The 24,789-nt window shown below is 48.8% G+C and overlaps 1 protein-coding gene across 1 annotated transcript in view; it reads left to right on the forward strand.

Annotated features, from left to right (window-relative positions):
• Positions 1–5,486: 5,486 nt before the first annotated feature.
• CFAP263 (cilia and flagella associated protein 263) overlaps positions 5,487–24,789 on the forward strand; it is a 31,599-nt gene continuing 12,296 nt past the window's right edge. The window contains exons 1-6 of the mRNA XM_075536708.1: positions 5,487–5,587; positions 10,559–10,685; positions 12,149–12,310; positions 14,940–15,095; positions 16,098–16,178; positions 18,211–18,366. Coding sequence (XP_075392823.1) covers positions 5,487–5,587; positions 10,559–10,685; positions 12,149–12,310; positions 14,940–15,095; positions 16,098–16,178; positions 18,211–18,366 — 783 coding nt within the window. The remainder of the gene's footprint in view (positions 5,588–10,558; positions 10,686–12,148; positions 12,311–14,939; positions 15,096–16,097; positions 16,179–18,210; positions 18,367–24,789) is intronic.

Raw genomic sequence — 24,789 nt, forward strand, 5'->3', positions numbered from 1 at the left:
CTGAAAACACAGCTAAGAAACCACGAAACTCCTCATGACGGGGAGGGACCTGGAAACTATTACGCTGAGTGGAGGTAGTCACAACGAGGTAGAGAGCCTGCCTAGCGCCCAGGAACCATATGTGACCCCCTCTATACCGACCTAACACCCCCCTGACGGAGAAGACCTCCCCTCAGCTGGGGCAGGTTTTCAAGATGCAGTGGGGGGGGGCGGCAGGGGGAGCCGACCATTCAGTTGCTGCAGCACGAAATCGTGCTCAGGTCTTCCGAGTCAACAGCCACAGTGATTAGTGGAGCCCACTGGAAACTCAAGGGAAGACGTGGGGCGGGAGGCACGGATGTCTCAGAGAAGGTGATGGATGACATTTCTGCTGGTAGGAAAATGGGGAGAAGCAATCTCCCCAGGTGGAAAAATATCCCTGCTGCTATAGAACCTAAGAGGAGACTATGCCTGGTTGAGGAAACAAACAAGTTTCACATGGAAAATGCTGGCGACGGTGCGGAGAGATGGATTCCTCCACGGCTGGTGGACCTGTTACTATGCAGGACCGGTACGCAAAGTGATACGGCATTACCTCAAACAACTGGACTAGTGAATTCCTGTGATCTAGAAATACCTCTGCTGTGTATATATCCCCTAAAGCAGTAAGAGCCATGACATGAGCAGACATGTGCACATCCGTGTCCAGGGCAGCACTGCTCACAATACAAGAAGTTGGAAACAGCCAGAAGAAAGGGTCGAGAGGCGTGGTACATGCACACAATGGAATTCTACCCGTCGCTGAAAGACCATGCTGAAAACACGAAGCAGCTCCCGGTGTGGATGGACCTGAAGAGCATTACGCAGAACAACGTTGGTGGGAAACAGAACTGGGAAGAGAGTGGATGCGGGCAAAGCCTCAACATCCATACGTTACGGAGTGTGGGAGGCCAAGGCTCCCGTGGAGGAAACCTTCACGTTCGTGGGTTGGAGATGCATCCCACTCACATTCTCCTGAGTCAAAGATATTCCCCACGATGTCCCCACATAATTATGCCAAATCTAAGGTGCTGTCTGCAAACACATGGTCGCTTACTATACGCTTGAGGGTCCACTGCTGAAGGCTGTCTGCCTGCAGGTTGTCAGCCACCTGAGGCAATCAGACCCTATCGTCTGTCCCACCCTAAGTAGGACTCGCTCCCTTCTGATAAGGATCATAGATTGTTCCCCAGGAGAAGAGCCCAGGCACCTACGGCCAAGCCAACTCAGAGAAGACCAAGGTTAGGCCGCCCTCTTGACTCTAGCATCCACCCATCTTGCTACTTTTGTGCCTTCCTATCACCTGTATGCCTCCAGTACAACCCATTCCCATTGCGTGCACACCCCTCACTCACCCGCATCATGTCATGTGTATGACTCTTGTACAACCCCTTCCTGTTGACATTTGTGCTTACAGTGGGCTGTGTGTCCGAGATGCTAGCAACCCTTGAGGTTACATTATTTGCTCTCCCTGGCTCCTGAAGCCATGACTGAGGAGGTGAGCTCTTGCATGCTTTATCTTGTCTGATGTCTCTCTCACTTACCCCTCAATTACACAACCGCCCTTGAACCCATTTGGTTGTGGGGAGGTTGGTGCCCCACAAAAGTTAGTCAATCCCAAAAGGACTAATAATGTAGAAGGACCACTACTACAAGGTTAAGCATGAGAACGACTTGCATACTGAAGGGAGCAAACTTTGGAGGATCCCAAGAGAGGGGAGCAAGAATGGAAGACGAAGCAGTGGACTAGAAGGCTGATTGGTGTTGAGTGGGGTGAAAGGGAGGACAGAGGCCTACAAGGGGAGAAGAGATATCTGGGGAGCGGGGATGGGGTAGAATATGAGGGGCGGGGTTGATGAGTGATTTAATCTGCTGAATGCACAGTTGATAGCCTGAAAGGTAACACACACACACACACCACCACTGCCACCACCACCACCACCACCATCACCACCCCACCCCTGCTCGCTGGGTCTGTGGTTGAAGATGTGAAAGAAGCCAGCCTGAAAGACTGGCCCCTTTTGGGGAGCCCAGTCTCTGTGCTGAGCACCAATGTCAGTGGTCTTTAGGTCCCTTTCAGTGTGGGGGTGCACATATGAACCCCCAAGGGTTTCTGCAGGCATGAGGCTCAACCAGATGATGTGAGTTGCTAAGAAGGAGCGAGAACAGCATGTGAACCTAGCTCATGTTGGCTCCAGGGCCCAGCGTCTTAACCCCTCTACTCTTCCATGAACCAGAGAGACCCCTCCTCCAGGTCTCTCTGCCACTTGGGTTCATGCCTCCCAATCCTTATGTCCGGAATGGAAGCAGCAGCCTTGTCAGCGCTGATGCTTTCCTGGGACTTGCTATTGGCCTCACCCCGTCTGGGACAAAGCAATTGTTAGACATTTTATGAGACACCAAAGACTGGGGTCATGTCTGGGGTCACTCTGCTTCTGGATGAGGTCCAGATGCTTTGTGAAGGCCTGACCATCAGGCCTAGGCAGGGGGAGGGGAAGAAAATTGAGAACAACATACACATCAAGAGGGCGTGGAAACCACTCACTCTGGAACCCAAACTAACCACCCTGCCACCGAGTCCACCCTGACTCAGAGTAGCCCTACAGGACAAGGCCGAGCTGCCCCTGGGACTCTTTGAAAGGGAGGTCACGAGGAGGAGCCCATTGGAAGGTGTACTGTGCTCATGACCTTCCTTGCTTTGCTTTCTCTCTGACCTGGGCCTTTGCACAAGCTCTGTGCTCTACCCAGGCCCCTCACACTTCGGTCTCTGCTGAGGAGCCCTGGTGGCGCAGTGGTTAGGCACTGGGCTGTGGAGTGGAAGGTCAGGAATCAGAATGAACTTGATGGTAATATGTTTTTTTAATTTAATTAAAAAATTTTTTGAGTTTTAGTCTCTGCTTAGGAGCTAAGGAAGTGAGTGATTTTGGCTAAAGATTCAGACTTAACCTGGATTTGAATCCAGCCCAGATGCCTCTTGATTCAAAAGCATTCCATGGCCCCTTGAATCTGGGGTCCCTTGTACGTAGCCTGCTGTAAGCACTTATCCCATTGGATGTCATTATTTCTATCGGAGGGACGCTCCAGGTGAGCAGGGAAACCACCAGCCCGCCGTATCCAGACACATAGCAGGTGCTCAACAAGTAATCGTCGAAGGAAGAAGAAAGTGTTCTGCAGCCATCAGGTGATGGTCCTCCGCATAGCATTGGTCTCCAGAACTTGCCAAGAGCCACTCGCCTATGTGTGGAGCTTCTTTAACTGATGTTTGAGCAACTCGTCTTTGGGGGAAGATGAGAATGGGCGATTCTGATTTGCTGCGAGCATCATACGATGCACGCATCTGACTCCATGCAACTAAGTCAAAAGACTCCATTGTTTTAAAGCACTGCAGCAATGCCGTGCCAAGGGCGGCATCCACTTGGAGGTCAGGAAGGCTGACCTAGAAAAATGGAGGGAGAGGGTGGGGCAGGAAAGGGTGCCACAGAATTCAAACGGACTTAAGTGGCAAAGGCTCATTCTCACTGCCTCTCAAACATGAGTCCAGGGCTTCTCAAGGTCAGCACAATCAACATTTCAAGTCAGGCAATTGTTGGATGCGGTGGTCCTGTGCATTGTAGGGTACTTAGCAACCCCCTTGACCTCTAACCACTGGCTGCCTCCCCTCAACTGTGACAACCAAAAAGGTCTGTGGACATTTCGCATGTCCTTAACTCACTGCCATCGAGTCAATGCTGACTCAAAGTGACCCTATAGGACAGGGTAGTGCTGCTCTTGTGAGTTTCTGAGACAGTAACTGTTTACGGGAGTAGAAAGTTCTATTTTTCACCAGCTAAGCAAGCGGCTGGTGGTTTTGAACTGCTGGCCCTGAGAGTTGCTGCTGAACTTGTAACCCACCACAACACTAGGTCTCCACAGGGCCTAAATTGCAATGACAGTGCCAGGTGAGATAGACCTAGGTTTGAATTTTAGCCCCACCTGAGTCACTGCGTGACTTTGGGCAAGTTGCCTCACTTCTTTAAACCCCGGGCTTCTGATGAAATGACAGGCCATGCAAGTCCCTGTATCTCATAGAACCATCAAGCTGATGAAATGTGATCATGCGTAGAACGTGCTTAGCACAGCCCTGGGCCCATAGTGAGCACCAATATATAGTCATTGAAACACTAATTGCTAGAAGTGGTTTTATTAAGCAATAAGACTATCACCCAATTAGTAATAAATCCTTCTGGTTATTTAAAACCTTGCAGCCTGAGTCATTTTATCAAATAATCTACTAGAAATTGCTTCGAGCCAGGGCTAGGGCTTTTCCCAGGTGGAGGAGGTGCTGGGTTGCCCACCTTGCTATCTCACTGGCCAGTCTCCTCCTCCTTTTCCTTCCCGCCTTCTTCCTTCCCCTCCCAGTCCTCCTCCTCCTCCATCTTCATCTTCTCCTTGTCCCTCCTCTTCATTTCCCCTCCTCCTCCCTGTGCCCCCTGCTTCTCTTTGTCTTTCTTCCAGCCCCCCCCACTCCCCTTGCCCTCTCAATGTTTGATTGTAAATTGACTGAAGGTCTCCAGAGCAGGTCATCAGTTTTACATTCAACAACTCCAGCACATTTTGTTCCCGCTTATTTGTTGCAATCCCCACCTCTTCCTCCCGGTGTTTCCTGTTTCCATTCCTCCTCCTTTGAAGGCCAGCCCTTCTGAACCAGGTCCCTTGGATGTAAAGTGGTTGGTCGTTTCAAGATGTTCACACCTCCCTCGTGTCATGGCTTCCTTGGTAGACTGTCTATTATTTGGTTGGAAATTGAGCCACGTGGGGTGAGTTCAGTTCCAGATGTGAAAGGTCACTAAAGGGCACAGTCTTGAGGGATCCACCGAGTCTTTATGTGGCTCGTCAATCTGGTCTTTACGAGTTTGAATTCTGTTCCACAGTTTTCTCTTACTCTATCCGGGGCCTCTCAGAGCCTCCTACTCCGCTCGTGTGAGCCTGGTAGTAATCCTGTAAGCTGCACAAAGGAGTCAATGAGGTGAAAACGCTAAGACCCAAACCACTGATTTCTCCCAGCCTAAGGGGCCAGCAGCTCACCCAGGGCCGGAACCCTGGATCGGTAGCACATTCTGTTCTTGGTCCAATCTCGGGCAGTCACTGACCCTATCGTTCTGCCTTTTCCAGCATTTCACATAGTTGGACTCCTATAATCTCTAGTAACCTTTACAGACTGACTCCTTAGCAAAGCCTGATTTAGTTTTCATCGTGTGTGTGTGTGTGTGTGTGTGTGTGTGTCTTTTACTAGATTTCTCTCCCCACCCCCTCCCACTGACTCATAGCCCATGGTCTGGGTGTACTACAGCTGGTTGGGGCATTCCTGCGCGCGTCTGGTTGTCCCGGCAACGGGCCACCTGGTCGCAGCTCAAGTGACGCGGGCGGGCCCCTAGCCCCCGGCGCTCTCCCGTGAACTTGGCGCCTGCAAAGGCCGCTTGGGCAACGCGATGCACGAAGACGACTCCGAGAGCAACCTCACCGGGTCCCAGGCCGGGGATGAGAACGACCTGCCGGTTATCCAGCTGTGCGGGCTGGTGGAGGAGCTCAGGTACCCCCCGCGGGCACCCCCTCCTCCTCGGGCGCCCCGCACCCCACGTGGGCTTGGAGCTGGGGGTCAACGCGGTGAGGACTCCCGTCCGCCGCGAACGCTGGGGAAACGGACATCTCCGAGATGGTCAGGAGCTTGCCTCTGTCCCTTTACCCAGCGCTAGGACGCCATGGATGGAGCCACCACCGGGAGGTGCCCGGCCTGGGGCGCTGACTGGGGCTCCCAGCTGTGCGCTCACCCTGCCTCCCTGCTCGCACCTGCAGTGCTAAGGTTCCAGGATGAACCTAAAAGGAGGTTATTGAGATGAGGCCTCGGTGGGCCCGAGCCACTTTTACCAACTGGCCCAATGGTCTGTATGTTTAGCAGTTTGTGTAATATCTACAATAAAACAAAACAACAAGCCCACAGCCACCTAGCCCAGTCCAACTCACCCTCGACTAGACAAACAAACAAACAACCCCAAGCGCGCTGCCACCGAGTCGATGATGATTCTCGGCCTCTATGTCGGAAAGGGCAGAACCGCCTGTTGCATCTTTTAGTGGGAGTAGGAAGCCTCCTCTTTCCCAGCAGGAGCCGCTGGTGGTTTCGAAGGCACAGCCTCCTATTGGACAGAGTGAAATAGCTCCTTTGGATTTCGGAGAAGGTCCAAGAACAGAGTACCACATCTTTCTGTGGCAGAGAATGCTTAACCCACTGCACCACCACGGCCCATTATGTTCTCCCTATTTAAGCAAGTCGGTAGTTATGAAAATCCTATGATGTGCTTGAGGTAATTGTACAATGTATCGGTTTCCCTTAGAACAGCCTGGGTCTGGAAGGGGAAGTGCAAATGCTGTTACTTCTGTGTTGCTGGTAGGTGCCAGAGCGTCCTTTCTGACCACGGTGACTACCTACTACAGCAGGAAGCGTGGCCTGGCCCCGCGCCATCCTCACCATTGTTGCTCTGTGCGAGCCCGTTGTTGCAGCCCCTGTGTCAGTCCATCGTGTCGAGGGTCTTCCTCTTTTTAAAAATTTTTTGGTGCCCCTCCACTTACCAAGCGTCTGGAAACAGTTTAATCCGAACAGAGGTCTTATTGCAAATAACTACTATTATAAGCCAAGGATTTGGTGTCTACGAACACAGTAGCCCTCGGAAGTGGGTGACAAAAGAATAAGTCACTTCGGTATGGTCCCGCAGCTCGTACCGGTGTTCATACTGGACACATGATAGATTCGTGGATTACAGAACAAAGGATGCTTTGACTTATTGGTCTTTCCAGGCAGCTTTGCCACTAACCTTGACATTCAGTTAAATAAGAATGAGCTCAATAGTCTAGGAAAACATCAAAGCTAGTCTCTTCTCTCTAACTTCCTTTCACATGTGCTGCTGCTGGTGGTGTTTGTTGCCATCAAATTGATTCCAACTCAGATGGCAACCCCCCAGGTGCAGAACAGAGCTAACAGTTCTATAGGGTTTTCAATGCCGTTGACCTCAGGAAGGCAGATCACCAGGCCTGCCTGACGAGGAGTCTCTGATTAGATTCGAACCACCAACCTTTTGGCTAATAGTGGAGTGCAAACCATTTGTACCATCCAGGAACCTCTTCCCCATCTGTAGGTGTGTACTATATGCACACACACATATAACATACATGCTACATAGACAGAAGTTCAAAAGGCCAACAGCTTGACATATGCCGGAGAAACTAGGTTTGTCATCTCTAGTTGTCTAAAAGCCATCTGCTCATATCTTTCCCACCATTTATAATAAACTTCCCGTGGAGTGTTTCATCTGCTGGGTGCTAGAAATAAGAGCCGAGAAACCAAGAGAAACGTCTGAAGACTGCGGGGGTGGGGGACTTCAAGAATGGAGTCATTCCGGAGGAATTTCACAAATGGGCTAGAGCAGGCTCGGCAAACTGCAGCTCTCGGTACATACACATGGCTCTGAAGTAAAAGCGAAAATAAAAGTAAAATGATTACTCAGATAGTGGCAGTTTCATTTGCTTGTAAAAACATATTGACTCTTGAATACTTTTTCAGTGTGAGAGACAGGATTGGCTTTTCCATCTCAAACGTTTGCTGGTCCCTGGGCTAGAAGACGCAAAAAGGTGAAACCATAGCCTCTTTTCAGCAACACTTATATAATCCTGGGACGCTGAGTTTTGTGGCTCATTAGACACAGAACACGTAGGGTAGCAAAAGGATCCCTGGTGGCATAGTGGGGTATGCTTTGGGCTGTTAACCACAAGGTCAGCGGTTCGAACCCACCAATGCCTCCATGGGAGAATGATGGAGCTTTCTGCTCCCCTAAGGATTTACAGCTTCAGAAACCCACAGAGGCTGTTCTACTGCCCCAGGGGGTCACTATGAGTCAGAATCAACTCAGTGGCAGCGGATTTGTGGTGACACAAATAGTTTGTACTCAACTATTAACCTAGAGTTGGGTGGGTCAATTCCATTCAAAGACTTCCTGCAAGCACTGCCTGGCAATCTACCTTTTTTTTTTTTTAAATCTTATATCTCCTTAGAAGAAAGCATAGCATTATTGAGTGACTTTGGCATTCTGTGGAGAATCTCTTTTTTTTAAATCATTTTATTAGGGGCTCCTACAACTCTTATCACAATCCATACGCACATCAATTGTGTAAAGCACTTTTGTACATTCATTGCCCTCATCATTCTCAAAACATTTGTTCTCTACTTAAGCCCCTGGCATCAGGTTCTCATTTTTCCCCGTCCTTTCCCACTCCCCCTCCCTCATGAACCCTTGATAATTTATAAATTATTATTTTGTCAGATCTTGCCCTGTCCATTGTCTCCCTTCACCCACTTTTCTGTTGTCTGTCTCCCAGGGAGGAGGTCACATGTAGATCCTTAAAATCGGTCCATGGAGAATCTTAATCTACACTTGATCTTAGCCAAAAAACCGTTGGTCACAGCGTTAAGAGCTCTTGGTCTCCGTTCCACGAGCCCTCTTTGCAATAACCCGGGGAATCTACTTCTGTAAAACTCACAGCCAGGCAAGCTCCATGGGCAACTGGACTTTGTGAAAAATCTGCACTTGTCCTCACGCAGAATTCCCTGCATGCCAACAGGAATAATGTCACAACCACATCTCCTCACACAGCACTCACTCTGCGGGCTCAGAGTTCTTAGGACCCCACGTGTCCCACAGCAATCCTATCAGGTGAATGCTTTTTCCTTTTTGTCATTTCAAGGTTTCTTTCAGTTAAAGAGGCATGGATGGATTCAGAATTAACATAAGGCAAAACCTCGCAATGTTTGGCAAACAAAACACTATTTGCAGTTGGATTAAATGATTTCCGGTACCTGTGCTAGGTACTACAGACAGACAGTAATAAGACACACGGCACATTTTTGAAGAGAACCAAATTCTGATAAACTCCAGTTTGCCTGCCGCCCCCCCCCCCAAAATCACTTCGAAGTACAGTCCCCCCAAGGGAGAATCAGTTTGGCTTTTTCACTCACTGCCTGCCTGTGAGTTGCTTCCAACTCATCATCACCCAATAGAACAGCATAGAACTGCCCCTGTGGGTTTCCAAGACTGTAACTGTTTACAGGAGTAGAAAGCCCTGCCTTTCTCTTCGGAGTGCTAGGTAGTTTTGAACTGCTGACCTTGTGAACCAAAGCTTAACACATTACCATTAGGCCACCGGGCTTTTTGCCACCAGTTAAAAATCAAAAGTGTATAACTTTCCTCTTCTAATTTGACTGTCGCAGTATTGTTTACACGTTCAAACCCAAACGTTTTGTCAGGGAGTATAGACAACTATATTCACCAGGAAATACACTATGAACATGAAAAAAAAACCACCAAAAAAAAAAAAAAAGTCACACTCTACATTAAAAGCATCACATAACGGAAAATTGCATAAACTGGGACAACATTCCCAAACAGAAGTTCAAAGACCTTGGTAAATCCATACAGATAACATCAAATCATACCTAATTATCTTTATTAATGAACTTCAATGCAGAAAGAGGGAATAATCAACTGACCAATCAATAGACAAGCATTAAAAAAACCAAAGAAATAATTTTTTTAAAAATTGGGTTTACTATTATAATGCTGGGGAAAAAGAGAGAGAGAGAGAGAGAGAGAGAGAGAGAGAGAGCTCTTCTGCCCAACATAGATGCGTGCTTTTGTTCCCATTTTATGGAGGAGGAAACTGAGGCAACAGGAGGGTAAGTGTCTGGCCAGTGCTGCCGTGTTGTATGCCATGGACTTGAAAACAACGGATAAAAACCCTACAGGACAAAGTCCTGCTGTTCCATCCTTATGGAAGCAGGTCACCAGATCTTTCCTCCCACAAAATGACCATGAGCTTGTGGGTGCTTTACCCACTGCACCACCAGGACTAGATCCTAGTTCATCGAGGTTTAAACTCTTGTATCCACAGGACTTTGTGGTAGTTACATAATCTGGTGTCAATTTGAGGATTCAGAGTGTAGGGGTGGAGTTTGGCCTGTCAATCAGGATATAGCCAATGAGGCCTCTGTGTGGGCATGGACTTCTCCTGAGGATTCTGGGACCTCCTGGAAGCGGGAGACACTCTTTCTCTTGGCTCACTCCCTTCGAGACGTCCCTGTGGAGAGGACACATGGAGACAGGCTGATGGAGCCAGACCTCTGGAGCCAGAGAAGCCACGTGGAGACCCCTGCCAGCACTGTGATACTTACACAGCCACTGGATCCACAAGACTTCCCACCCACTGGCCTGTGATCTTCCTGCATTCGGCAACATTGCATGTGTTTCGTGAGTCTGAAGAGGAATTAATAGATTGGTATCGGATATATGGGCTAATATTGGACTTATGGACTTGATCTGGGCTGGGCCGAGATGTTTTCTTAATATTCAATTGTGCTTGTATGTAAAGCTCTTCCTTATACACATGTGAGTGTCCATGAATTTGTTTCTCTGGTCCACCCACACCAACACAGACTTATTCGGTGCCCTCTGTCTTACAGCTATGGAAACTCTGCTCTCAAAATTGAGACGGAGATGTTTGAGAAATATTACAATAAGCTGGAGCCCAAGGCTGATCGGTACACACAGTTTTCGGATGTCAAGGCAGCATCCATGGAATTCATGCAGGTATACAAGGGAGGCCTGAGAATGCCTTCGCTTCACTAGGCTGTGAAGAGGTACAGATGGCAGCTGTGTCTGTCCTTGGCATTCTTTGGCCAAAGAGGCTCTTTCCTCATTCTGCTCCATTCTTTTTCTTTGTATTGTGTGGTGGTGGTTTGCCTGAAAATTGCTTAAGATGTTCTCTCTTTCTTTTAATTGTTGTTACAATAGAGCTGCCAGGGCACATGCCAACTCAATGCTTTTCACATGTTATTTAGTGATGCCAGTCCTCTAGCCTCCTTTTGACTCCTCCTTGCCCTTCAAAGTTTCCCTTGTCAAAGAGCGAGAAGGGAACCGGGCTCAACGAGTGAGGTGACTATCCCGAATGACTCTCTTAGCTGGTGTGTTAGTCTGGATTGACTGGAGAAACACATCCAGAGACACTCAGATGCATGTAATAGAGAATTTTAGATCAAACGTCCCAGCCCAGTCCAGATCAAGTCCATAAGTCCAACATTAGCCCATATCTTCAATACCAAGCTATAAATTCCTCTTCAGATTCACACGACACGAGCAATGATGCCAAATGCAGGAAGATCACAGGCCAGTGGGTGGAAAGTCTTGTGGATCCAGTGGCTGTGTAAGCATCTCAGTGCTGGCATGGGTCTCCAGGTGGCGCCTCCAGCTCCAGGGCTCTGGCTCCATCAGCATAGCTCCATGTGGCTTGTCAACAGGAATGTGTAGTTGAGAGAGTGTGTGTCCCACCTCCAGGGAGGAATACAGGAGTTCCCAGAATCCTCAGGAGAAGGCCATGCCCACATGGAGGCCTCATTGGCTATGATCAGATTAACAAGCTAGACTCCACCCCTTCACAAGTTGACAGGAGATTATGTAATTGCCTCAGTTGATTTAGCAGAATTCCCTGGAATTGGTTGACTTGGACTTAAAAGTATTCAAGGCACAGCCAGCCACATGAAGGAGTGAAGTAGGCTTCCTGTGGGCATTGGAGAACGATTCCCTTGTCTAAAAGGCTCAAGCCCAGGCAGCCTTGGAGTTGCCAGAGTATCGGATTTTTCACAAGAAGCTGTCAATCAGGATTTGGGGGTCATCGTGGTAGAAGTTCCTGATTTTTAAAATGGAGTCACTTAATTAAAAACAAAAACAAAACTGCTTAGGTCTAGCATTTGAGACCTATTTTCAGGTCACCTATCCCCTGGGCCACCACTTTAGACACAAGCTTAGCGTCCAAAGCACTAGTTTTGTCTGGACACCTTGCTCTGTGTGCGATGCAGTCTCTGACCGACTAGCCTGCTCACCTGCACCACCTCATCCTTTCATTAGGTCTTCCTTCGCCCAGACTCTCCTTCTTGATCCTTTCTAGCTGGTCTGCAGGGGGATGGGGTGTGTGTGTGTGTGTGTCATTTTGGATTCCCCTCGCACCTCTGACCAATTCCTACCTCCAGTCGGCTTTGTTTTCTTTGGGGTTGCAGTTCCGCAGCATCCGGAAATCCAAAGCTCGGTTAGGTTTCGACCGCGTCATATCCCTCACCATCGACCAGAAACTCGAGCTGGTCCAGAAGGAGCTGCAGGACACGAAGGACGAGATAAGGCACATGCGGGCGAATGCTGAGCGGGACCTGCAGCACCACGAGGTACGGCCCCCCAAAACCGGAGCGCCCACGTCTACCTCCTTTGAGAGTGGCTCCCTCGAGTCCGACGGTGGGATTGCTGGTGCCTTGGGTGAAACGCACACAGAAAAACACACATTGCAGGCCCATTTCCAAGGGACTTACTAGCTCCGTGAGGAGACAGCACATTCCAGATGTTTTTGACGAATCATAATAACTTATGTGTTGTCATGGAAAAATAGACACAGCAGAGCATACACCGATGTACACGTTCTGCTCTTGGCATGCTTTAACCCCAGAGGTTCTTTCCTTCCTCAGTCTACTCCTTTAATCTAAAAAAAACAGTGATGGCTGTTTGTCTGAAAATGGCTTGATGCCCTCTCTCTCTCTTTAAATTGTCAAAACAGAGATGCCACAGTGCTCTCCAATTCAGCGCTTTTCACGTGCGCTCACACTCGGTTCTCCTTTTAACCCTTCCTCGCCCTTCAGAGTTTCCCTTTCCACTGAGTGTGAAGGGAATTGGGCCCAACTAATGAGCTGACTGTCCCAGAGACCACACCGTCTTTGTTTGGTAGAGTCAGTCGTATAAGCTCTGCCACTCTCCTTTACCCATTTGTTGCTCTCTGTTCAACTCACTGCCCCTTGCCTGTCTAGCCCGCCTTTTGAGTTGCTGTTATCGTTGGATCTTAGACGGCTCTTTGAGGAGCCCTGGCGGTGTACTAGGAGCCCGGGTGGCACGGTGGGTTACAGTTTGGGTTGTCAACAATATGATTGGCGGTTGGAAGCCACCGGCAGCTCTGGAAGGCAGCTACGCTCCACCACCATACCACCAATGCGCCTCGAGACGCTCTGATGGAGGGAAACGAGACTTCCTGTTCCCATAAAGAGTTACAGCCGTGGGAACCCACAGGGACAGTTGTGCTCTGTCCACAGGGTTGCGATGAGTTGGAATCGGCAAGCTGGCAGTGAGGGGAGTCCAGCTGGTGGTGTAGTAGGGTGAGCACTGAGCTGCTGACGGAAAGTCTGGCAGCTCCAACCCACCAGCCCCTCTAAGGAAGAATGCTGCCGCTGTCTGATCCTGTTGTGGTTTACAGTCTGGGGAACCCAGTGGAGCAGATCTGCCCTGTCCTTCTATGACTGCTGTGAGTTGGCATCAACTGCCCGACAGTGAGTGGGTTTTGAGACCTGAGGTAGTTAGTTTATTGTGCCAACCTGGCCGATGAACACATGTGGGGTTAATTGAAGGACGGAGGGATAATAAATGGCTCAGTGAACCTCACCTTTTGAGTTTTCGAGTCTCTTGCTTTGTGATGACCGGACCAGGGTGCAGCTGCTGCCTTAGCCAGGTCCTTGCTTCAGCCAGCAAAGCTCACTTCCTGCAAGACATCCCCAATGAGAAGCCGCATGGACCTACCCTGATGCAGCCCTGGGTGCTGGAGCAGCCGAGTGGAGACCCCTGCCAGCGCTGAGCTACTTACCCATTCACTGATTCGGCTTTGCTCCTGCAGTCGGCGTCATTGCGTGTGTCTTGTGAGATGAAGGAGGACTTTGTGGATTGGTGTCAGACATGTGGGTTAATGTTAGACTTGTGGGCTTGGGCAGCACTGGGGTGGGATGTCTTCTTGCTGTGCACTTAACCTTTATATAAAATCTCTCTCTTATACATGAGCTTCTGAGGATTTATTTCTCTAAAGTACCCAGACTCACACAAGACCATTTTAGAAAAGACCACGATGCTGGGGCAGACATTCTTCACTGGTTAAGCAGCACTGACTGCTGTTTGCTGTGAAGAAGGCTTCAAAAGGTGACTTCAGAGCAGTGGTTTCACAATTTCATGAGAAAACTTTAAATGCAGGAAATATTGTAAATGCAGGCAGTCCCCAGGTCACAAACATCAATCTAGATCCAACAAGGGATCTGTGAACCACCCCTCCGTATAAACGTGAGGCACAGACAATGATTTGTGAGAACAAACAGGTGCCACTCTGTGATGTACTTCAAAACATTATTGTTGGGGTACAGCTGTTTCAGCTCCCTGGAAATGTCTCTACGGTGTTTCATGCATACAAAGGTCCATCAGATGCAATGGACTAATGGACGTTAAACAGGAAACGGAGCTGACTGTTCTGATTTGCATGCAAAGTTGGCTCAGCAGATAGACTTAGCTGCCAGACTCACGTGTAGGCTGGGGGTGGCCTGTACACAAAGGTCTCAGTCTAGGCTTTGCAATGAATCCATTCCCTAGATACATCCTTCATCAGTGTCATGTGTGTGTGTGTGTTTGTGTGTTTGTGTCAGGGGGAGCAAACATTTGCCATTTCAACATGCTTCAGTTCAGTAACGTTAGTGATGCTCACCATGCCGGCCAGCCACCACCGCGATCCATTTCTGAGACTCCCAGAAGCACAGTGTCCCCTCAGCGTGGACGCCTCTCCCCCTCCCCCCCACCCCCGGGAAACCCCCAATACACGTGCTTAGTCTGTACGTGGGAGCCCACAATAGTTGTATGATTGAACTGGTTTTGCCAAGAAGCTTGGGAAGCCGGGTCTCCTTCGGGGATCCATGCTTGACCTCTCTGGAGACTCTGTTCTGTTTTTGTACTGACCCCCCCCCATCCCCCACCCCCCACCCCCCACCCCCCACCCCCCCGCAGGCTATTATTGAGGAGGCTGAAATCCGGCAAACCGAAGTGCAGAAAGCAGCACATGATTTTCAAAAAGATATTGTGAAAACCATATCCAAGAAGAAAGGCAGTATTCTGGCCACGCAGAAAGTGATGAAGTATATCGAGGACACGAATCGCCGCAGGGTGAGTTAGCAGGTGGTCAGCATGTAGGAGGGAGACCCAGTTTATCGAATGGCGACGTGGAAATGGCCCGTGAGCTCCCGGCGGCCCAGTTCCATTCACTCCACCAAAGATGCTGCCACTTACGCAGATTTTTAAAGTAACTCCCCACCTCCAAACAGCTAATACGTTTAAAACGCAAGGTTCTCAAGGCTAAAACCAAGGCAGCAAGATGACTCGGAATAGTATTACAGGCCAGCTTCCTCTTTTTCGCTGTTATTTAAGGCCTGGAGTTTTCCCCTAAGACGCAGGTGGGGCCCATCTGGTCAGGTGACTGAAGTGGAACACACCCTTTAGATCCCCTTATTATGAGGACATGGACCACTGCCTGGTCCTCCTCATTTCCAAAGAGACCCTGGTAGCACCGTGGTTAAAGCGTTCAGCTGCCAACCAAAAGGCGAGCAGTTTGAGCATCTTTCTTTGTGGGCACAGGAGGGAGACACGTGGCACAGATTCGTGACAGCCTGCCCCGTGGGCAATTCTCCTCTGGCCTCCGGGATGACAGTGATTTGGAATCTACTCAGTCTCAATCCCCCCATCTCCCTCCTGCGCCTCATGTTTAGAGACGTGATAGCACGCCAAGCTTTGACAGCTTGGAAGGACGGCGCATCCTGAAGTGTTCTAAGTAGTAAATGTTTTAGAAGCTACCAAGAGAATGAAAGACCAACGTCAGATTGTTTTGTCGGGAAAAGTCTGGAGAAGCTATATGGTCTGGTCTCTGCCCCCACACCCAAGTCACCTTGAACCTCAGAGCCATCTGACCTTGGCACGTGGTCCACTGCACTTCCTCTGCTGCGTGGTGAGGAGTCAGATGGCACAGTGCTCCCCGCCCGGAGGGGAATGGACCTGGAAATAAGGGCTTGCGTGGTGGGGCCCCGGGCGGGTGTGCAGCCCAAGCTACCAGCGCTCCAAACCAGGAAGGAGAGGAGCTGACTAAAACATGCTTTCTGGGTGGTTGTGTTCTAGGATAACATGAAGGATAAATTACGTTTGAAAAATGTGTCTCTCAAAGTCCAGAAGAAAAAAATGCTTTTACAGTTGCGACAGGTATGTGGCTTGCTTTCCTTTAAGGGGACTGAGGTGGGCAGAAGGAGCCCTGGTGGCATAATGGGTGAAGGGTTGGCAGTTCTAAACCCACCAAGTGCTAGGAGTGAGAACGATGAGGCTGTCTGCTCCCACAAGATGTACAGCCTTGGAAACGGAGTTCTCCCCTGTCCTATAGGCTTACGGTGAGGTGGAATCAACTCAGTGGCGGTGGGTCTAGGTTTTCTGTTCCGTGTGTGGTGGGCAGACTAAGGGCCTTCCATCATAATACCCCTCCCCCCAAATGTACTTAGAACATGTCGTCAGGAGGGATGAGTCCCTAGAGAAGGGCACCACCCTCTGGAGAGGGACAGTGAAAAAGAGGAAGGCCTTCGACAAGATGGACTGACACCGGGGCCAGCACCACAGCTCACGTATAAGAACGATTGCGACGGTGCAGGCCCGGGTCGAGACTCGTCTCCTGTTGTGATGCGGTGACACCTAACAACACCAGCTCCGAAGAGATCCCGTCCTCATCCCCAGCACAAGGGACTTTGCAAGTGTGGTCACGGATTTTGAGATGAGATTATCCCATGTCATCCAGATGAGCCCAATTTAAAATTGGTTCTAGTTCTTAATGTCTTCTGCTTTTTCTATTGAAGTGTTTCTCTGTTTACTTTATTATTGTTGGTAGGGGGTGTTTGTTTGTTTTAATGTTTTCTGTATAGGAAATCCAGAATAGGAAAACCTATAGCGACAGTACCTGCACGAATGATTCCTTGGGGGAATGGCAAGGGGAGGTTGGGGGGAAACGGGGAGCTCATCACGATGAGTGCAAGAATGAAGACAATGCTCTAAAATCGATTGTGGGCTGATTGTACAAACAACTCTTCTTGATGTGACACAAATATTGAATTGTATGGTATGTGGACTATATACACCAAGAATACTATTTTAAAGAAGAGGTCACCGGAGTGGAGCCACCAGGGGTCCTCCCGCCCAAGGGAGGGAGGCTCTGCCCTCCGTGGGGGCTGCAGGGAGGGTGTGTCGGAGAGAGGAAGCTCACACTCGCCGATGATGCAGACATGACTCTGGCTTGGCTCTTGCCCTTGGAGTCTCCTGGCCAAGAGGGAGAGGCAACCAGAGAGGCTCCAGGTTCTTCCAGAACAGTGGTTCTCAACCTTCCTCATGCCGCGATTCTTTCATGCAGTTCCTCATGTGGTGGTGACCCCCAACCATAAAATGATTTCTGTTGTGACTTCATCACTGTCATTTTGCTACCATTATGAATCATCATGTAAATCTCTGGTAGGCAAACTGAACATATTGTTACAAACTGAACATATAATCACAAAACGATATGTCACTATATATTGTGAAATATTTGTGTTTTCTGATGGTCTTAGGCAACCTCGTGAAAGGGTCCTTTGACCAGGCGAAGGGGTGGCGACCCACAGGTTGAGAACCACTGTTCTAGAAGCTCGGAGGAGGGAGGGCTGAGCCTCAGGTGTAGAGAACAGGTTGAGGGCATTTGAACTGGGGACTGGGTCACATTTGGGGAAGGGGAGGGAGATGGATCCCAGGAGGTGGACACCCAGCCTGGGAAGTGCTCTGGTGCAGACATGCCCCTTAATCACAGGAATTTATGGGTCGATTTCCCTGGGGCTTCAAGATTCAAAAATAACTCTGGAATACCCCAGCAGACCAGGCCTCTTCCTTCAAAGCCCTGTTTGAGCGCCCCCACCTTCCTGTGGGGTGCCCTCCCTGGCCCGCCCTAATGAAGGGTCTTTCTCTGCGTGCCCTCAGCCCCTGCTGCTCCCACCTGGTAGTCCCCTGGCCAAGTATGCACTCCTCCTCTACGCCAAGGGGCAGCCCATGAACCCTCATCTCAACTGCCATGCCTGGCTCCAGGCAAGTGCTCCGCCCAGGGCCGTTGTATAACCGTTTAGTGGCTGGCTGTCAGAGATGTGTCCAGAGCAGCAGGGTGTGAGCTGGACATCGGGGAGTCACGTCCGAGCGGGTCACGCTTGCTTGCTTGCTCCTTCCTGGGATATAGAAGGAAGAGGTGGGCGAGGCCCTCCACGACGTGGATTTTCAGCAGCTGAAGATTGAGAACGCTCAGTTTTTAGAAGCGATCGAAGGGAAGAATCAGGAGATGATCATGCTAAAGCTGACAACTGGAAATACTCTGCAGATCCTCAACATGTACAAAGTAAGGCTCTCCCCGTCACCCAGGCCCCGGGCACAACCACAGGCTCCCCACCTGCCAAGGGGCCCCTGAGGTCCAATCGTGTCCCCTCAGAATTCCCTGACTGCCCTTGTCTGGGAGAGCTTGGACATTAAGACAAATACTGATGACATTAGGGAGTGCAGACTAGGTGTCTTCTCGCTCCTGTCTCTGACATCCTGGGGGACCATTTGTTCGCTGTCAGCTTTCAGAAGCAACCTGGTCAGCTAGGATTGAGGACTGTTGGATTTAGGACTAAAGCAGTCAACACTTACTGTCTTCAAACTCAACAGAGGGAAACCATCTTCCCTGCAAATGAAACGGAATAACTTAAGGTCCAAACAGAGCTGGTTTTCAAGGAATAAAAAGAGGACCAGTCATAATTGGAGTCCTGGTGGTGTAGTGGTTAGAAGTTAGTTCTATGGAAACACAGGGAATCTAGGACAGATGATCCTTTCAGGACCAGTGGTGAGAGTGACGATACTGGGAGGGTGGAGGGAAGGTGGGGTAGAGAGGGGGAACTGATTACAAGGATCTACATATAACCTCTTCCCTGGGGAATGGACAATAGAAAAGTGGGTGAAGGGAGACATCAGACAGTGTAAGACATGACAAAATAATAATCACATATAAATTATCAAGGGCTCCTGAGGGAGGGGGACAATGAGGAGCTGATACCAATGGTTCAAGTAGAAAGCAAATGTTTTGAGAATGATGATGGCAACAAATGTACAAATGTGCCTGACACAATGGATGCATGATGATGAGTTGTACGAGCCCCCAATACAATGATTAAAAAGAAGAAGATGTTAGTTCAAAGCCACCAGCCAGCTCTAAGAGAGAAAGACATGACTTTCTATCCCCATAAAGAGTTACCCTCTGAGAAACCCACAGGGGCAGTTCTACTGTCTTACCCGGCTGCTAGGAGTCAGAAATGACTCAGTGGCAGCGAGTTTGTCCTGGTTTTCACCCATAATTTCCAGGTCAATAGGTATGAGCAGAGCAGTGGGGCAGCAGGTACAGAATTGGTCCCTTGCATGAGGGAGACCTGGGTTTCATTTCTGGCCAACACCCCTCAAGGGCAGCTGCCATCTCAGAGCAGCCTGGGGGTTTGAACTGCCAACCTTTCCGTTAGCAGCCCCACCTGTAACCCACTGACCACTGGCGTGCTGTAATCTCATATAGTTAGTTCTTAAAAGCGCATAATGCACAAGGCAGACACCTGTTGTTGTGCTAAAATATTTGGTTTTAAGAAGATTTCAGGACTAGCTTTGGTTTAAGGATTCTCTCAGAACAATCGTGTCCAAGGTTCATCCCGTCCCCTTGGCGCCTGAAAATCAGGAATTCTTGAAATTTTGAAAATCTGTTCTGTATTACATCCTTTTTTGATCTGGATTCTTACACAGGCGCTTAGCTCAAACTGTTCTGCAATGGTAGCCTAGTCCCATCTGGTTCCTCTGGTCTCCCAGCACAGGAGACAGTTGTTCCTGGGAGCAATGAGCCCCACATTCTGTTTCCTCTTCTTGCTCCTGACTCTCCTGCTTCTGGTGTGCCAGGTGAAGAGACCAGTTGTGCCTTCAGTGGCTGCTTAAAAGCTTTTAAGAACCCAGGTACTGAGCAATGAATTAGCAAAAGCAGAACAGAAGCTTACAGATCCTGCAAATGTATTTTGGGCTTCCGCTGTCATCCATAGCCTTCTGCACATCAGAATCTCACAATTTAGGCCCGGATACTATTCCCTCCTTCGGATTTGTATTATGGAATTGACAATCCTTGGATCACGGATGTGGGTGTGTTTCTTCCATATGGGCTTAGTTGATGTCTCACTTGAAAACAAACCTTTAAGACCCCAAGTGCTATTTTATCTGATAGCCGGGCACCATCTACTTTCTTCACCGCACTTTGCTATAGCACCATATCTTCTATGCTTCCTTCATGAGGGCAAGTATTGAGCAGGGCCTTGTCATAAGAACTAGTTGTTCTTAGATTGGAGCTAGGATTAAGTGCAAGCCCCACATCCATTCCTGAATCTGTTTTTTATCTGTCTCCAGTTCACCTTAGAGACCGCCGTGGTAATTTATGGCAGAGAATCTTATAGATCATCTCCCTGGAGCATATGGACCTTCTGTTTATAGTGTAATTGATCAGCCCGTGGTAGTAATTTTAAAACAATATCTAGAGAGGGAGATTGAACAAGTGTGGGTCACCTACATATCTCAGAACATGGGTAACTCGCTTGCACAGAATAAGCCTTATGTGACAGGATACGATTTGCACTAACCCTGGGAGCTGGTGGTCAGTTATGAATCCTTATGGCAGTACACTGCCACATCTTTCTCCCGAGGAACCGCTGGTGCGTACAAACGGCCAGGCATTTGGTTAGCAGCCAGCCTTTCAACCACTGCACAACGGGCTCCTTTTGGAGCCCTCCCCCGGGGCTGACCTTTGTGAACGTGCTGGATCACACTGGTACTTGCCTAGGTGGCAGAGTGGGTTTGGTATCGCGCTGCTAACCTCAAGGTCGGTTTTGTATCCTGCAGTCACTCTGAGGAGAAGGGTGAGGCTGTCTGCTCCCATAAAGACAGAGTCTCAGAAACCCCAGGGAGAAGTTCTCCCCTGTCCTATAAGGTCACTAGGAATCAATCTAACAGCGGTACATTCATTTAAGAAAAACACTTGTCTATTATTTTCTTTTAACTAAGGAAAATAAGAAGCCCATACACTTTTTTTTCTTCGTGGCATAAAGGAAGAGTAACTGTCAACTGCAGCCACCAAGCAGGGACTTCTACACAGATGTTTTACCTACTGACCTATGTTCGTCTGGGTAGACTAGAACAAATTCATAGACACTCATGTGTATAGGAAAGAGCTTTATATGTAAGACTCACACAGCACATGCAATGACGCCATATGCAGGGAGATCACAGGCCAGTGGGTGGGAAGTCTTGTGGATCCAGTGGCAGTGAAAGCATCTCAGCACTGGCGTGGGTCTCCACGTGGCTCATCCAGCTCCCGGGGCTCTGGTTCCATCAGCGTAGCTTGATGTGGCTTCTTGTCAGAAATGTCTCACAGGGAGTGATCAGAGTGTGTCTCCTGCCTCCAAAGAGGAAATACAGAAGTTCCCAGAATCCTTAGGAGAAGGCCACGCCCACACAACGGCCTCATTGGCTATGACCTGATTGACAGGCTAGACTCCACCCCTTCACTCTTAATCCTCTCAAATTGACAAAAGATTATATAACTACCACATGACCCCACTCTACCTCTTCCTGACATGACATTCGCCGAAAATCGTTACCGGGTATTCACATGTTCATGTTATGTAAATCCTCTTCTCCTCGCTTGTCTCACCTGAGCATAGCTTCTCCAGCCAGGGCCATTCCAGGATGCATCCAGGACTCCCAGGCTCCTGCTGACTGCAGGGTGGAGTCCGCGTGCCTTTACTTATCACGTTGGCCTGGATCTTATCCTGTAAAATAAATGAAGTATTGTAGCGTGGAACCTGTCTGATCTTGGGGTGGGGGTGTGTGTGTGGGGACACCCAGGGACTTTGGCAGGGGAGCTTCTGGTTCACAGAAGGAAACTCTCAGGAGGCAGAGCCAGACGGAATGTCTTAGTAGGAGGTCGACACAGCAACACAGCCGCTGTGGGCGCCAGCAGGCCCATCTGGTTCTAACCCCAGTGGACTTTGGGGCACAGGGAGCAGAAGCAGGTGGTGGAGCTTGGGAGTGCTCCCATCCCAAATCCTGAGGTGTTCTGAGCAGATTTGAGGGAGATGTGGATTTGCTCCTTCTAGTTCCTATTTCCCAGAGCTCCTGAAGGGATATGGAGGCAGGGCAGCCTTGAGCTGTGGCGTAGGACCTCTGCTGGTTGGAAGTGGGTACTGACTGGGCACCCAGGGCAAGATGCTTCCACCCTCACAGGCAGGCACTCTGGTCTGAGCTATGTCCCTCGCACTTAACCACAGCACTTGACCAAAGCAGGGGCTCAGCCAGTATTGTTACAGGTGTTAGTGCATAACATCCATAGTGTAATTGCTAGTACTAAATTGTGCACCGCAACTGTTGGATTGGCAAATGTCGTTATATATATTTTCAACAAAAAGACACATTGAATGAACAGGTAGCAATTAGCTGTTGGGAGCTGGTGGGAAGATTTCGTTTTGAATATCAATCAAGTGTGAGACCTTGTTACAAATGTGGAATTAAGTTCATCTCTTACCATGGAAGTGCTGGAAGCCAGGGGCTTGTCAGGCACAGGGTAGAGACACAGGTCCAAATGAGACAGACAAGCTCTGCTCTTCTGTGAGTGCCACACATGAAGCTGAGTCAAGGTGAGACTTCGCTTGCTTTCACACCATACTCTCAAGCCCTGCCGGTAGACTCAGGGAACTATCTGTGGAGGAACAGATAAACCCACTCTGGTGCATACACACAATGGAATAGTATGCACCCCTGAAAACTGAGTCTGTCAAATCCCTCACGACAGGGACAAAATAGGAGGACATTATGCTCAGCAAAATTCACCAGTCTCTACAGAGGAAAAAAATCAAAATGGTTTTCATATCAAAGGATAAGACTTTAAAGACTACTAGAGGCCAGTGCTAGAGTGGGGGATCCACATATCAGGGGTTTCACAGGATACTGTCACTGTAAAGATGACAGTCTATACAAGCTGTGCAGCTATGTATGAAGGGGTATCCCCCCCCAATGGAATTTTTCCCAAAGCTATATATGTAGTTTTTTTTCCTCAAAACCAACTTATCACTTTCAGCGTACTCTCCATTACACTTAATACATTGGTCAAATCTGTGATTCCATTCTTGGAAACATTTTCCAAACTCATCTGTTTGGATGGCTGGCAGCACCTCCCTTGTTTTTTCTTCATCTCTTTTATGGTGTCAAACCACTGTCCTTTCAGGTCCCTCTGCATTCACAGAAACAACAAGAAGTCCCACAGAGTGAAGTCAGGTGCACGGGACAAGCGAGGCATGCTTTTTTTTTTTGCCAAAAACTGGTGCACTGAGATGGCTGCATGAGCAGGTGCATTGTCATGGTGGCAAAACCAGTGGCCCCTGTCTGCCACAAATCAGGCCGTTTTGGTTGCTATCTTTTCAGAATCTCTAATTAGAAAGTTTGATTAGCAGTTTGACTTACTGGAATGAACTCCAAATGCAGTATGAGTCGACATTTTTGTCCGTTTGGGAAGTTGATGGACGTCAAGAATAAGGTTTGTCATCAAACAGCATTTCACCTTTATTGAAATGAGAAAACCACTCAGACACTTGAGTTTTCCCATAGTGCTGTCCTTGTAAGCTGTGTTCAACATCACAACAGTTTCTGCGGCATTTTTCCTGAGCAGGAAGCACATTTTCACAGCCACATGCTGTTCTCTTAAATTTGCCATCACCAAAAAAAAAAAAAAGTTTAAGTGAAACTGCTTTCACGAAAAAATTCTCTGTGACCAGAGAGAACCTTCCCAGGTGATGCCACTGGGTGAACTAACTCAGAGCGAGTTGCTTGAGGCTTGCCAAGAGGGAAAAATTTGTACTATGAAAGCTCTGCCTAGCAGAGTTTTTTTTACATTTTATGAGTGGGGAGGGTACCCCCTTGTATACTGTGTTTTTCTTTGTGTTATACTCTACAAACAAAAAGGAAAAACATTAAAAAGAGAAAGAGAAAGGTCACAGCCTGAAAAACTCCCTGGATTCCTTACCTATCAACCTAAACACTGGTCTGGGTGGTTATAAAAAGAGGATATTAAAATTGAAACCAACTTCAGTTCTATTGTAACCCACAAACTAGTTACAAACAAGCAAACAAGCTAACAAAAAGGGGTCTCCTACAATGTCTGTCCTTTTGTGATGGACTCATTTCACGCAGCATGTCATCCAGGTTTAGTCACAGATTCATAATTATTTTTCAGCGTTGCATTGTATTCCATTGGGTATATGGACCATGGCTGTTTTATCCATTCTTCCACTGCGGGGCAGTCAGGCCGTTTCCATCTTTTGTGCTGTTGTGAACAGTGCCACCATGAACGTGGGAGTGTAGACAGCTGTTACTGCTGCAGCCTTTAATGCTCCAGGTATAGCTCCTGCTATATTGAAGTAGGATGACTGGGTCATGTGGCATTTCTGTTCCCAATTTTTGAGTTAGCGCCATACTGTCTTTTACAGTGGTTGTACAGTACAGTTCCACCAGTAGTGCATGTGGGTTCCAGTCTCTCCACACCCACACCAGCAGTTGTTGTTTTCTGTTTGCTTACCCATGGTTCAGGTCTCTGGCGGATGCCAAAGCAGCTGTTTTGATGTGAATCGAAGAGTGCAGAATTCTTTGGGGGAGGGGTTAGCGAAATGGAACTACCCCCCAGAGAAGTATGGGGTCGGAGATGCAGGATTACATGGAA

The sequence above is a fragment of the Tenrec ecaudatus genome, chromosome 18, assembly GCF_050624435.1.
Source record: "Tenrec ecaudatus isolate mTenEca1 chromosome 18, mTenEca1.hap1, whole genome shotgun sequence".
Lineage (NCBI taxonomy): Eukaryota > Metazoa > Chordata > Mammalia > Afrosoricida > Tenrecidae > Tenrec > Tenrec ecaudatus.